Raw genomic sequence first — 15,178 nt, 5'->3', positions numbered from 1 at the left:
TAAGGGCTAATGATTACATATATGGAAAGCTGACATTATAAGTGATCAGTACTATTGCTGACATATAGTTTTGCCTCTGGTTGGGACTTTCTCCATGATTCTTTGCTTGATACATACATATCTCTGATTCTTTCTAGGCCCCTCTACCCACAGATAATAATTAGTTCCTTTAGGTCCCCATTGCAGGATGCATACAACACCAATGTAGCCTAAGTTCATGATAACAGACTTTTCCATCTCTCTCAGGACAGGAAATATGACTTTTAAACATTAAGTCATCAGTGCTTAGAAGAGCCTCATACATAAATAAATATCAAATTAACATTGGTTGAATAATTATTTGAATTATATATAACCTATTCCTACTCAAAACACTAGGAGTGGCTTATGGCCAAATAATTCAACTTCACAGAAAAAAAGCCTGTCAAGTACCTGAAAGTAGAGCTCAGTGCAGCACATCTGTCTGACATGTGTGAGGCCCTGGGCTCAGCAGCTAGCAACCCTTACTCCTAAGAGGTCTGTCGATCAAGAATACCAGCAAGCACAGATAGTTCATTTCATTCAAGATTGAGCCATAGATGAGAGAATACTAAATCCAAGGTTTATAGAGTCACAGACAAGAGGCAGAAAACTCACAAAAGAAGGTACAGTAAGCAAGGACAGTATGCCATGGTGGCTTGATGTGTTTAGAGGAGATGCTTCCAGAACTCTGCAGAGAGAAGGGTCTGTGGTGAGGACCTACCTTCAGGGATGGACAAAGAATACAACCTGTACTGGTCACACAGGGAAGATATGGGGATTAGATTCACTCTTCTTTATTTACTTCATCACTGTGGCTCCCAAACAACCAGGAAGCATAGGCCTCTTCTTTTACCTTCTAAATAATTCTGGCCTGAAGTGTAGATTGATATATCCCTCCTCTATGTGTCTATGTGTGTATGAGTGAGTGCATGTGTGTGTGTGTGTGTGTGTGTGTGTGTGTGTGTGTGTGTGTGTGTGTAGTAAGGTGAGGGTCAAGTGTGGCAACAGAACAGAACATAATGCAGTGGGGTGGGGGCAGGTCAGTAAAGGATGCACTTGGACCGAAGTTTCAAATTTGGGGTTGGTGAGAAAGTACCTGCATGGAGGAATGTCCTGACGTGTAGTCGGTTAGGACAGAGAAGGGGCCAAATGATGTGGTGAATAGGTGGTAAGGCCTGTCCTCAAGTCAGGGCCTTACTGTGACAAGGATTGATCCACATGGGAAGGTTACCTGGTTAATGCAGAACAATGGCTGCCTATATGAAGATGACATCAAGTATTTAAATATATTAAGAGAGGCCATTTCCTCACTGTCCGAGAAGAGAGACAGCTTGAAAGAGTTACACTAGAATGAACCAGTTTAAATGAGATCAGTCTGAATTCATGCTTTGCAAGATAGAAAGCTACATCCGGAGAGAGATGTAGATGTGGATTTTGTACTGGTCATGTACCAGATTCATAGTTCTCTACATGATGCTCCTTGAAGTCAATGCAGAGTTCAAGAGATGTTCCCACATATGTGTAGGTACATATGTATTTTGTGTCTAGTTGTATTTCCCAAATCTGTCCCAGATCTGGGAGAAGCAAGACCCCATCTGTAGAGCACACCACTGATGAAATCTGGATTTCTGGATTCCAGCTTGTACTAAAGGAAAGCCTGGTCTCCCGGTGGTAGGGTTCATCCTGGACGGGTACCAAGAATGTACAAAATGAAACTGGGCCACCTTGACCTTGGTATGCTTCATAGTAAGGAAGAGATCAGATAATAACAGGGACAGGTCTGTGAGCACAGAATCCCTTTTAATGGTCTTCTACTACCCGGATGTGGGATAATTTAAGCATAATAACCTATTAAAAACAGAAAGCCACAAAGTTGTACAAGCATGAATTAGTAAGTGGGATGTTTGAAGAGCAACAGGATATTTACATGGCTAAAATTAACTTCCTCAAAAATACTATTTAATTTCAAAGAGGGAAGCAGTAAGTTTTTCATTAGGGAAACTGGGCAGCAGTATGCAAAATCCAGATTCATTTATTGCCTGTTTCCAAAGTCTGTAATCTGAATCTGATCACAAGGAGATCCTATACCAGCCCAGATTGGCTTACAGTCTTCAAAGGCATCATGGGAAGACTAATGTCAACTGCAGACAGAGGAGAGCAACAACTACACTCAATATAGTTATGGGTCTGTAATCCATCTTGTAGATCAAAGAGATCTCTCTGGGAGTCCTGGCTAAATTTGACTGGAATTCAATTCACAAAGAAATCATCGCTTCTAATCCTCTGATCTCCACTGCTTATACTAGGTCAATGGTAAGGAAGAACTCATTTCTGTATTTTTATCATATATATATGCCACTGTATTTTTGGTCCAGCCCCCTCATCTCTTCTCTTCCTCACCTCTCACTTCTCATCTTCCTCTGCCTAAACAGTCCTCTTTCTGTTTTGCTGTCACAAAGATTCCACTAACTCTAATATCTTAACATATTGGATGGGAGGAGGAGTAAATCACCAGCCCAGAAACACTCTGAAATGTACCTTCTAAGGGTTTATGGCTATTTTAGAAACTAGAGAAGGAGGAATGGAAGGAGAAAGAGAAGGAAGAAAGGAAGGAAGAGAACAAAGAAAATAGGAAGATGCAGAGGGGTATAAGGGAGAAGACAGAAGAGGGCAAGTAGGAAAGGGAGGAAGGGAATATAACAACCATGGGAGGACTGCACTGTTTGCTCTAAGGTTTGCTTATGGGGAAAATCAGAGAAAATGAGGGTGAAGGCATGGGTCTGAAGGACAAGCCAAAGATCCTCCTTCTTGGTCCTGAGAGAGGATAGAAAGTCATGAAAATTCCAGGGGTATGAGAAGGACCAAGACTGGGTTCATTCGGGGTGGCATGGCTGTAAACTGCATATGAGAAGGGGGAGGAACCCCTTAACCCAGAATCCAATAGAAGCCTCTCCCCAGCTCAAACAAGAACTCTAGCACAATTAAAGCCTGTTGCAAAGGCTTTCCCCACAGAGTCAAGATTTCCATCATATATAGATTTTATTTTAAACTGGTAAGCCTTAAGTCTTGAAGTTATATGATCTTGTGTGGGGCCCCATTCCTCCACAGAGGTGGCCTAAGAGTCTCAAACTTAATTTTGTTTACAGTAAAGATATACCACTTTCCAGGATCCATTTTTATGCTATCAAATATCCAGGAATTCACCACAATCATATATATTCCTATGTATGACAAATAAAAACAATGGGCAGAAAATCTCCTTCGAGTCCTGCTTTATTCTGATCACAGTTTTTCCTCCTTATCCTTCTGCTGCAACCTATATTCTGGTATCTTTGATACAATCCTCAACTCTTCTTCATAAACCAGCTAGTTCTGACATCTTTGCAGAATTCAAGTCACAAATCCTAAAAGTCTAGGGGGAATTCTTCAGGTTTCTGGGTGTAACAGTAGGGAGCCTCCTTTACCTGTACTTCAAAATGTTAATAGTCTCTAGTCCCCACCTCTTACCCTTCTTCCCTCCATCTAACTATAACCTCTACATTGAAGAGTTTCTCCATGCCCCATGCCTTCCCTTACTCTTTCTATGAACACCCTTCAACATGCAGTTTCCCCTGTGGAGACTAAGATACCCCCAAGTCTCATCACATCTCAGAGCTTACATAAATAATTCTATTAATTTAACCCAATTCATCACCTAGAGTCTCAAGCCGAAGACAGAACCCCTTTCATATAGAGGAAGCATCTTAATCTAATGTATTACAAAAGAAAATCCAATCTACCCTCTCTTCTGAAGGTATGGTTAGTTATGTAGCCAGCATCTATTCATCCCTACTGTGTACCCTCTAATGCAACTTGGAAACAGAACTTCAATGTGTCTCTGACCCTAAAACAAGTGTACAACTTCATGGCAGTAGTGGTGAAAACATTGTGCAAAGAGCAAGCTCTCATTAGCCCAATCCTTTCTGTGTCTTTCATTCCCTTGACTGCATTCATGATTGGATAAGAGATCAGGTGACCTCAGCAGCAACCATGAATGTGAATCTTGGTGTTTTGTTCAAAATACTGGGATAGATGTGTGCTCCCCATGAAAGTGTGACAAGAGCGAAACCCTCATTTTTTTTATTCAGAGAGTGATCCTATCACACAAAGGGACTCATATTTAAAACATCAACTCTCTTACAAAATTTACTTAGCCAAATAGTGTAATGGTTCCTTCATAATAACTGAACCCCAAGATCAATAACCAAAAGCATGCCACAATGCACTAATGCCTGTTATCTTACATACCTGAACCAATAAATAACTTAAAGCTTAAGTCAGTTTAGATGGATTTTCTGTTACTTGCAGTATACGATATGAAGAGTAAATTCAAATATCAACTAGATGTAACAATGTAATAAAACAATTAGAAGTGATTAAATTATGATTGGAGACAAACAGGTCTATGAACAGGGTGGGGGAAAGCAGAAGGGCACAGGGATGGAGAGGTGACTTCATGGCAGCTGGCAGTGGCAAGACAAAAAGGGATATCTAGCTTTTTGTATTTAAGGATGCAATCAGGTGATGAACTCCAAGGTTAGGGATCCTACAGGGTTGTTTTAGATTGATAATGAGGCATAAATTTGGAATATTCAGGGAAGCAAAACATGAGAGTTAGGAATTTCAAGCTATGGGTAGGAGTCTTTATCCAATAAAACTCCAAGGGATTTCATATAATTATAGACCCTTCATGGGTTCAAATAAACTGATGCAATCAGATTTTACTCCTCTGCCTTCCCGCTCATTCTAGTCCAGGTTGTAGCAATTTGGAAACTTTAAAGCTAAACTCAGGAGCAGTACCATATTGAAAAATCTTTGATGGCTACCACCGGTTTCACACAAAATTCCAAAAATCTATTTAGCCTGCAACCAGGACTTAACGTTTGCAGGGCAAGGTGTCCTTCTTCATGGTATCCTAGATGCCTCTCTGGACAATGTCAGTCACACTGAAGGACAGAATCTACCAAAAAGTCAGGTGGGCAGTTTGCAAATGCCATGTTCTCCTTCTGGAAGATGCTTGTTATTTTAAAAGTGCTTTCCAGTGCTTTAGGCTGAACCTCACCACTTGTCCCTACTACAGAGTGCATTGGGGTTAACTGTTTCCATTTTCAGTGACTTTAGAGGACTTTATGCTTCTGTTTTGACATTTATGTGCCCCAGTCATCTTGCTAAATTTGGTGTAGACCTATACATCCATTAATCTCTTTCCTTAATTATAAAGAAAGGGCATTGCATTACAATGTAGGTTTTCTGCTGTTACACCAACCCACACAAATAAATCACGTATAGTTTCTTCATTCATCAAGTAAGCAACACTCAATGCATGCTCTGTAAATATTTCTGAATAAATAATCTCCCAAAGGGCTAAATGTTATTCACGAGCGAGTATTGTGCCAAATTCATCTATATTTCTTTCTTACAGCAGCTCGGAAATAAATGGAGTAAGAGAAACTGGCTCAGCGTGAATAAAATATCAGGCTCACACCATGGTCTCTTGGGTCAGCACATCCTTGGTTAAATCTAAGACAATTTGTTACTTATTCATTTCCCCAGTACTTACTGTGGATGTGGTGTATGCTCCACCTTACTGTAAACAAGACAAATCACATCCATGACCAAGTGGAGAAAATAACTGTATATGCTAATAATAAATCTCCAAAGTTTTTCTTGACCCCTGAATCCTATTCGCAAACAAACAAATAAAATGACTATCCATGGTTCCTCCCTAAAACTTCCTTCAAAGGTTATGAATCAAAACTGAAATTATGTATTTTTGAGGAGGTAGAGGAAGAGGTCAAGAAAGAGGAGGAGGGAGAGGAGGAGGGGGAGGAGGAGGAAAAGGAGGAGGAGCACAAGAACAAGAATAACAATGATTATAGTTTCTTCACTTTTAATTTCAGTGCCAATCTCCCTCAAACTCTCCATTCTTCCACTTTAGGAACTAAAATAGTGTACTGATTACTTCTGCTCTCATGTTTCCCATGCTTGGCATTCCTTCTCAGTACTGAGGAATTACTTTCTTAAAAGGTAGCGCTCTTAGAACGGCATGAGATAGAAGGGAGACTCTTTGTGAACAGGAAGCCGGCCAGCAAGAGGTGGGTCAAGGATCTGACAGATGACAGGAGCATGTATATGATAAATGCTATTATACACGCATATGGGAATTAAATAAGGGAAGTCATCATTTTGTACAATCAGAATACACTAATGATGAGGGGAGAAATGTTACCTAACAAAGACAATTACATGGGAAAGTCTTCAAAAGCAGTGGTATCATTAGATTACACTCTACTCAAAAGACTTCAAGGTATCTGATGACAGATACTAAAGGAATTTTTCAGACTCTATTTCTAATGTCTTTACACAGTTATTTCTACTGTTCTTCTTATAAGACTCTCAGAAGTTAACTCTTGATTTTGTAATTCTGGATTTTTTGTTCTCTCTAATTTCCTACCCATTTTATTCCAATTCTGTCTGTATTTGCAGTCTAAAGAAAGACTATTAAGTTTGCATCTGCACATAGAAAAGCTCTGTGAGCTTCTTTTAGTCTAAGCTTGTCCATTTCTCCTCATGCTTTGGTAATACATAAAAAGAACATGTACCCAAGTAGAGTTCATTTAATCATTCATGACATGAGCACTGATTAAGCATTTACAGTCTATTACCTTAAAGCATCTAAAATATATCAGAGTCACAATAAAAGATTATGTTTTTTTGTTTGACAGTGGCAACCCCCAATAAAATGTATCTGAAGTCAAATTAATCTTTCTGAAAAGATGAATATATTAAAGAAATATGTAGGAATTTGAACAAACTATTAGTTATCAGAATGAAATTTATATGAAAAGAGGTAGTCAAGTTAGTGCAAAACTAAACCATACAGAAAGCTATCAAAGTTACTCAGAGCGAATGGAAGTATGGAACTAAAAGTGCCTAATTCAGCTCATAGACAGATGTATCTATTCAACATATAAATTCATAATTACTCATGTATTATTAAATATATGAACTTAAAATATATTGTCAGAATTTACTGAAATAAGAATTACAGAACAATGAATATATTATGCCATAAGATCACAGAAAAATATCTTCAAGAGAGCACTTAATAATTTTTGTGACATTTAATAAAACTATGTGAAGATTTTTTGCCCTTCTCTTCCCTAACAGAACAGCTTAGAAGTTGATTGATGCCTCTTTTTACATGTCTATATTTGTATTTCTTTACTTTAGAAGCTTTCTAAAAATATATTTAGGACATCTCTAGTTATAGCAAAAAGATAAAAGGTGATTATTTATAGGCATCATATTTTTGATGATAGGCTCTCTGAAGAAAATGCAAACATAAATTTTAAATGCCACTTGGAAAGAGTCAGAATAAAAACATTAACATAATTTCTCAGAAACCCTGTTTTTTATTACCAAATTTCATTATTCTTTTTCTGCAAAGGAGCAGCTACTTCAAAGATTTATTTGATAATGGAACGCTTGATTTTTCTCTTTTCCTTTCCCAATGTGGGTAGGCCAAGGTTTTATTCCACTATAGTGTACTGTGATTTAATTTTTGAGTTGGCTCATTACTAAGAATTTTAAAAATAATAGTTCTGTTTTGGAAGACTAAAGAAATAAACCAACAGCAGCAGTAACTAAACAGAACAAATAAATTACATACTACATTTCGTAAAGCCGTCCAATCAGACCCAGTCACCTTGACAACAGACAACTATTGCACTGTATGATGGGGACTGGAACAGAACGTGTAGAACTCCACTTACCTGCCTGTCCACTTCTGGGAGCAGAAGCAGAAGATATTGCTGGAAATGCTGGGGGAAGGAAGCAAAGGTGTGCTTGTTTATTAGTGCTCTCAGGTTAGTATTCACGAGGATGGATCCAGGGGTCTCTATGTCGATGTCCTCAGCTTTGGTCCATTTCAAGTGTCCTGGGAAGGGGAAAGTGAGAGGTATGACTTTATTACAGAGTGAAGGAACATGTGCACATCAACACATGTCTGTATATACTCACTGAACATGAATATATCTAGGAATATGTTTATTTCTGCTTCTAAAATGATTTCCAGAGAACAAATCAGAAAACAAAACCCTTATTATTATGGTTTATATCAACCCAGTCATATTTCAATCAATATTTAATTAATTAAAATTAGGTCTAATTAAAAAACCTTGCAATTATGAATGTCTTATTTTTTATTGGTTTTGTTTTCTGAAGCAAGGAAGGTTTTACAATGCAATTCAGCCATGCCTGGAGCTCATTACAAATTCAAGGTGGCCTTGAACTTGTGGCATTCCTCATATCTAAGGTTCCTGAGTATGTGGGAACAAGTGATTATAAATTGCAAATTGACAGAATTTTCAATACATTTACGTGAATAAACAAAAATTTATGTATCTTCTCTAAAATTTTACTTCAATGATAGCAACACCACATTAATTTAAATTTATTTATTTATTTTGCAGTACTAGGCATTGAACACAGGAGCCTTGAATAAGCTCAACAAATGCTCTCCCACTGAGCTATATCCCTGATTAATCCTCCTAACTTTAATAAGCAGGTGACAGCAATAGCTGTTGTGTGTTCCCACCATGTTTCAAGCAGTAAGTGCAGATAATTTTTACAAGATATCTACTCAAGGTGTTTTTGAGAATACTTTAAGAAGCAGTGTTGATTAAAAATTCCAGCTGTTCCTGGTGGTGGTGGCACACACCTTTAATCCCAGCACTCAGAAGGAGGCAGAGGCAGGCAGATCTTTGTGAGTTCAAGGCCAGCCTGGTTTACAGACTGAGTTCCGGGACTGGTTCTGTAGCTACTGAAAAACCCTGTCTTGGCATAAAACAAAACAAAACAAACAAAAAATTTCAGATGCAAGATCTGAAGGGCAAATATACGTTTCCAGATCAATCTACAATTCAAGGCTCTCTGGTATCCTGTGGCATCTGTGTGCAGACTGCATCGCTGGAAATCACAACTGAAACAATCCATTATAAGGTACTGTCAGCTGGCCTGTACAACAGGAGAAGGACGATTGTTGGGTACTTGAGCTACCTGTGATGATAGAGTACGCACTGAATCTGAGGGCAGTACACTCTGTTCTCTAAGCTACCTTTAGCTCCATGTCTGCTCTGCCAAATAAAGCTTTGCTAGGACACAGTCATTGCTGGTAGTTTCTGGACTGTTTAGGTCTGCTTTTGAACATGCTGCATACATGCTGCACAGTGAAAAAGCTGTAGCAGACAGACATCCAGTGCAGTGTGAAACCTTTACTGTGTATTCACCGGTCCTTTATAGAAAACAAATGCACAATGTGTTGATCTTTGTTTTACATGATGAAACACAAAAGAAAGTCTAAAGACAAAAAATGCAAGGCATATTGGTCAGTTGTGAGCCTCCGTATTAATCACTATTGTAAAAAGAGCTTCTCTGAACAGGGCTGGGAAGAGAAGTAATCTACAGGTATAAAGACAAGCATTCAGGAGGCAGTATAATATTATGTTCATTTAGCAGAGGAATGGCAGTACGCTCTCCCCTGGAGCCTATGACTACCCAGCCATGGGCGACTGGACTCACTGACAATACCAGCTGTGAATTCTGTCTTGTGGAGTGACCTGAGAAGTTATCGGCAATTAATGGCTCTTGGGGAGGAAGTTGTTTTGTTTGGTTTTGCTCTGTTTTATTCATAGTTGTAACCACTGATAGGCTTCCCATGTGTTCATGGATGGTCCTACATCTGTGTGCATATAGGCAACAAAAGAGTGCATGAATTTGGGAAGGAAAAGTGATGGTGGTGGTATATGGGGCAGGTTGGAGAAAGGGATTTGAATGGATTTGATCCAACTATGATACACATACTGAGATTTCCAAATACTAAATTAAAAACAAAGAATGCCTATCTGCAATATTTCAGAATGAGAAAGGCAAAGGATGGCAGAAAGTGATTCCTGAAATCTTTGAGTGAGATATTTTTAATCTCAGCTAAAGCAGAACACCAAATCTCATGAAGACTGTGTACTCATTCCCATTTCCATCTAAGTTGAAATCTGTCCAAACATCAAAAATAAAAATTATTTGCAGCCATTTTACACAAGAAATAATCATCAGAATCAGCGATGAGATGAACAGAAACTTTCTAAAATATAAGATAGAATGGAAATTAAGATCAACTTAGGACTTTATCAGCTGTGCATTTCAGCATGGCAGCATCCAAGAACATTTAAATATCCCAAACAGAAATTCTGTTCCTAAGAAAATCTTGCTGACAGATGTTATTGACCAATAATTTCTACCAAAGAACAGAATATACAACTGCAGCAGAAATGGTGAATTAAAAGTCAAATAATCACAGTGCTTCTATATAAATACTAACTTTAAGAAATAACACTAATGACTAACAGAAGTTAGTAACAGAAGTTATGTATAGAGAAATAAGGTACATATGAAAGAGAATATAAAACATGGGCACTGAGAATGTTTTATTAAAAATCTACAAGAAGCCTCAGAAGAACAGAAAAAGAACAAAATTCCAAATTAATTAACATAAGGAAAATATCAGTCAAAGAGTAGGCATTGAAAAAGAGGAAAGAAAAACTAAAATTAAGTCCAAGAAAATCACAAACATAACCAAATTTTCCTATTAGATTTAAAATGTAAAAACGTCCATATATCTATTGCTTTCAAGAGATAGTTAAAAATTCACCTAGATAAACTGAAAAATAGTAATAATGAATTTAAAACAGCAAAAAAGAAACAACACAATATTGATTTTGTCAAGATAAAAATAAATGTAAAAAACATTGACGAGAATGAAACTGAAAACCCATGACATGTGTGAAGAATAATGATCCGAGTCTCTGAATAAACAGGACAGCATAAAGGAGAGAGAAATAAGAAAACAAACTGTCATACAAACGTAGTAGAAGTCTCAACAAACATGGACAAAAGCTAACATATCAAATTTAAAAAGCAACTTTAAAAACAGAAAGCTTTCATAAATCAACACCTATGCTCATGCAATAAACTGAAGACAGCGAAGTGCACTAAGCTAATAGGGGCAGGCATCATGCTGTTCGTCACTCAAGGAATAGCAAGGAAACAGACCACAACTGCCTAGTAAGTCTCAATAAATACTGAAGATTAACCTAAAACCACATCGCTCCATCCAAAGGAAAAGATTTGCTTTAAGCCTCACAATCCAAGGCCAGTTACCCTTCAAGCCTCCCCACATCTAATATGTGGTTGGACATTCCAAAGGGTCTATGGAAGATAGAGAAAAAAAACATGCCAGTATTTATAAAATTCTATGCTAATTGATTTTAAAATTAAATTCCTAATTTTAGAGTGGGAGGGGAAAAGTTTCAAAATTAAAGAGTTAAAAGCTCAAATCATGAATTTAATAAAATAATCACTGAATAAAAACAACAAAGGAGTTAATCACATAAAAGTAAGAGTGGAGACCCATGTGTAGAAAGGAATAATAATGGCTATCAATATAAAAAGGTTGTATTTTTAAAAATGAAGCTAATGAAGTTTGAAATTCCTGAGAAGAAACTGCATAAACATAAATAGTAATGAAAAACAGAGACACAGTTCTAGAAGAAGGACCAATTTAATAGGCAGACATAATTAAAAGTAGATTTTTTAATTACCAATACATTATTGTGGATTTTTGACATTATTGCTGAATAAAGATAAACTGATTTTATTGTATGCACATACTGATATATGTGGGGGTAGGTGTGTATGTGGATACACATGTACATGTATGTACATTTGGGGGGAAACAAGAATTGACACTGGCTGTCTTTCTGAATTTCTCTCTACCTCATATTTTGGGGAGAGTCTCTCACTGATGGTAGGGAATCAGGAATTGGCGAGACTACATGGCAGTGAACCCCACAGATCCTTATGGGATGGGATTCTAAGCGTATGCCTTCATGGCCAGCTTTTTACATGAGTGTTAGAGGGCAAACTCAAGTCCTCAGGCTGATACAGGAAACACTTTATCCACTCAACCACTAAGCCCTAAACTATTTTAAGCTTATACACTTCCTAAGTTAACTTTAAGATAGAAAATAGTTAAACATAAAAGTTATCAGTAGGATTTCTCTCACATACATATAGTGAGAAAAATATAAATAGCTTAATAATTAATGTAATGTAGGTAACTTTATTTTTATGCCAAACTCTCCTAATGAAAGGTGAGAAGGAGGAGGAAGAAGAAAGTGAGGATGGGGAAGAAGGAAGAGGAGGAGGAAGAGGAGAATCTCCACTACCCCTCTCTCCCAAGTGGCACACAGTCATTTATGACTGAACCAAATAAAGATGTATGCTCAGAATGTCCACCTAAGCGAAGCTATGTTTTATAATTCTGAGGAAAAGACAGAACAGCTTAACCAAATTTTGCTCTTATAGAGAACGCTTAATTCCATTTTAAACTATCCTCACACATGTATTCTTAATTGGCTTAAGAACAATCCAATTATATATGATTGTCTTACCTCATTAAAGCTGGCATTGCACATCTCCCTACAGTGCCCACAGAAGGAAAAGTATGAAGTCCCTTTAGTGTCTAATTCCCAGACACTTTGCCTAAGGTGTTGTGGCAGCCAAGGCAGGCAGAGAAGACAGGAGAAGACACAGAAAGACTCAGCGCTACATGAGAGGGTTCATTTTGTGATAAAAATTAGGGGCTTGTGTCCAGCCAAGGCCCTGGTATTTAATCCCCTGCTGTAACATACTCAGAGAGCTCTGCAGTCACATTCCACTTAGGCACCTGCATTTGTGTATCAGGAGGAGTGTACTGGTTTAGATTCATACTTCCTGATGGCAACATACACAAGAAGTAGGTGTCAAATGGTCCAAGAGAAAGACCCAATAGAAACACACACACACACACACACACACACACACACACACACACACACACACACTTCACACCAGGTAAACAAGGGGAAAGACCCAATACAAACAAATAAGTATACCCCATGTCTAAAGAAACCCCAAAACAGGCTTGGCAACAGGCATCTTTACCTGCTCAGCCATCTTGATGGCATGGACAAGGTTGTCACAGTTTTATTGACTTTGGAGAGCTACAGACAGAACTTAAGGCAGTGTTTAACATTTTGAGGTTTTCAGCTTTACATGTTCCCTACTTCATCTCTCTCTCAAGATACACGTGACTGATAATCGCGGGGATACAAAGCACTCTTAAGACCCATGCCCAGCAGTAGATGGCCAACACAAAACAAACTTACTGGCAGGTTCTTTGTTTCATCAGGTTTTAACAGAGCAATATATATATATTTAAACCCGACAGGTCCCTTGCATATATTTAACAGCATTCGTTCCCATGTGCTGTGGGGATTCCTGTGTGTAAAAACATGTGTCTCTGCATCTACATGTGTATCTTGTGCTTCTTCTTTGGGTCTTTTTCTTCCCTTTGTCTTATTCTAATTTGTTTTATTTTCTTGTTATTCTTTAAATGTCTGTATGTTTTCTAAGGAGAGAGAGAAAGAGTGTGGAGTTTGATGGGATGGAAGGTGAAACAAATCTTGGAAAAGTTGGGGAAGGGAAAAATATAATCAGGGTATAATGCATGAATTCTATTTTCAATAAAAAAAGAAGTTTTTCACTTATCCAAAAATTAATTAAATTAGTAATATAATTAAAATAGAGCCCTGGTATATATAATCTCTGAGAAAATATGTAACATTAAGGAATGCCAAACAATATTCAGAAAACACTGAGAATATATGAATGACACATAGAATTATTATCCAAATTTCATTTTTATTTTTCTGCATAAATTTATTCTTCAAAATAAGGAACATCTTTAAAACCAGCAGAGTTTTGATTATTTATTACAAAAAGATTAAACAACAAAAATTAATGTTGGAATGAATCCCAGAAGTCGGGTTCAATGAGAACATTATTAAAACTCCCTCAGAGACATCCATTAAAAGCTTGGAATTGTTTAGCAAACACTTTTAAACTCCTACTGTGTGACTCGGTAGAAGGTAAAATTAAAAATTGGTTTAGGTCAGTGTCCCTGACTTTAAGTCACTAATACTTTATCTAGGGGGGTAAGATATATGATATTAGGAAACACAAAAGAGAGGAGGAGGGAAAACAACAAAAAAGATATTTAAGTCAACTGATATATAACACAGAATCCATCATTGGTAGATGAACGTAATTTCATATTGTGGTACCAAGAAAATGTCCAGCAAGCTATCTGGATGACAGACACCCTTGATCCAGGTTCACTGATTGCTATGATACATGCTGGCAACTCTGAAGAAGACTGTGCATATGTGGGTGGAGGGAGAGTAAGTGCAAATGGGATAATTAGAAGTGACTTCTTATTCCTCTAGGGGAATCTTAACATAAAAATTAAACTTTAAGCTTCTACTTTGAAGCCCAACTTTGACTGCACTTTGTTTTATCATCCTAATTTAAATTAGAAGAAACTTATGGCATTAAATTAAGTTCTGATTTAGAATAGTAACAGGAGGACTGCTACCCATACTGAAAGAAGGTAATGTAGGTTCAAGCCAGTTCTGAGACTGCAGTGCATCTGAGTCAGGAGGGAGAAGTGGGTAAGAGTGGTGCTCCAGGCTGACTGGCCAATGGCTTGGGAGGGGGCGTTCCTTCCTCTGATGCTGCAGTTACACATGAGTTTATTTAGGATGCTCTTCCTCGAAGACACAGATTCATCCAGGGAGATAGAAGACAATTATCACATGTATTCACTCATAGGTGGTTTTTAAACATAAAGCAAAGAAAACCAGCCTACAAATCACAATCCCAGAGAACTTAGTCAACAATGAGGACACTAAGAGAGACATACATAGATCTAGTCTATGTGGGAAGTAGAAAAAGACAAGATCTCCTGAGTAAATTGGGAGCATGGGGACGTTGAGGGAGGGTTGAAGGAGGGAGGGAGAGGCAGGGAGAGGAGCAGAGAAAAATGTAGAGCTCAATAAAAATTAATAAAAAAAGAAGTCATTGGAAACTTACTCCTCATTTATCTGGACTGACTCATGAGCACATTCAGTTGACTTACTCACACATTCATCAGCCCAATATTCTCGCAGCAGCTTCCAAA

The 15,178-nt window shown here is 37.7% G+C and overlaps 1 protein-coding gene across 1 annotated transcript in view; it reads right to left on the bottom strand.

Annotated features, from left to right (window-relative positions):
• Asxl3 (ASXL transcriptional regulator 3) overlaps window positions 1-15,178 on the bottom strand; it is a 141,781-nt gene that overhangs the window by 58,446 nt on the left and 68,157 nt on the right. Inside the window, exon 7 of the mRNA XM_038332071.1 lies at window positions 7,836-7,999. Coding sequence (XP_038187999.1) covers window positions 7,836-7,999 — 164 coding nt within the window. The remainder of the gene's footprint in view (window positions 1-7,835; window positions 8,000-15,178) is intronic.

This window comes from Arvicola amphibius, chromosome 5 (genome assembly GCF_903992535.2).
Source record: "Arvicola amphibius chromosome 5, mArvAmp1.2, whole genome shotgun sequence".
Lineage (NCBI taxonomy): Eukaryota > Metazoa > Chordata > Mammalia > Rodentia > Cricetidae > Arvicola > Arvicola amphibius.
Note: the sequence above shows the minus strand (reverse complement) of the source record. Positions and strands in the feature narration are given on the sequence as shown.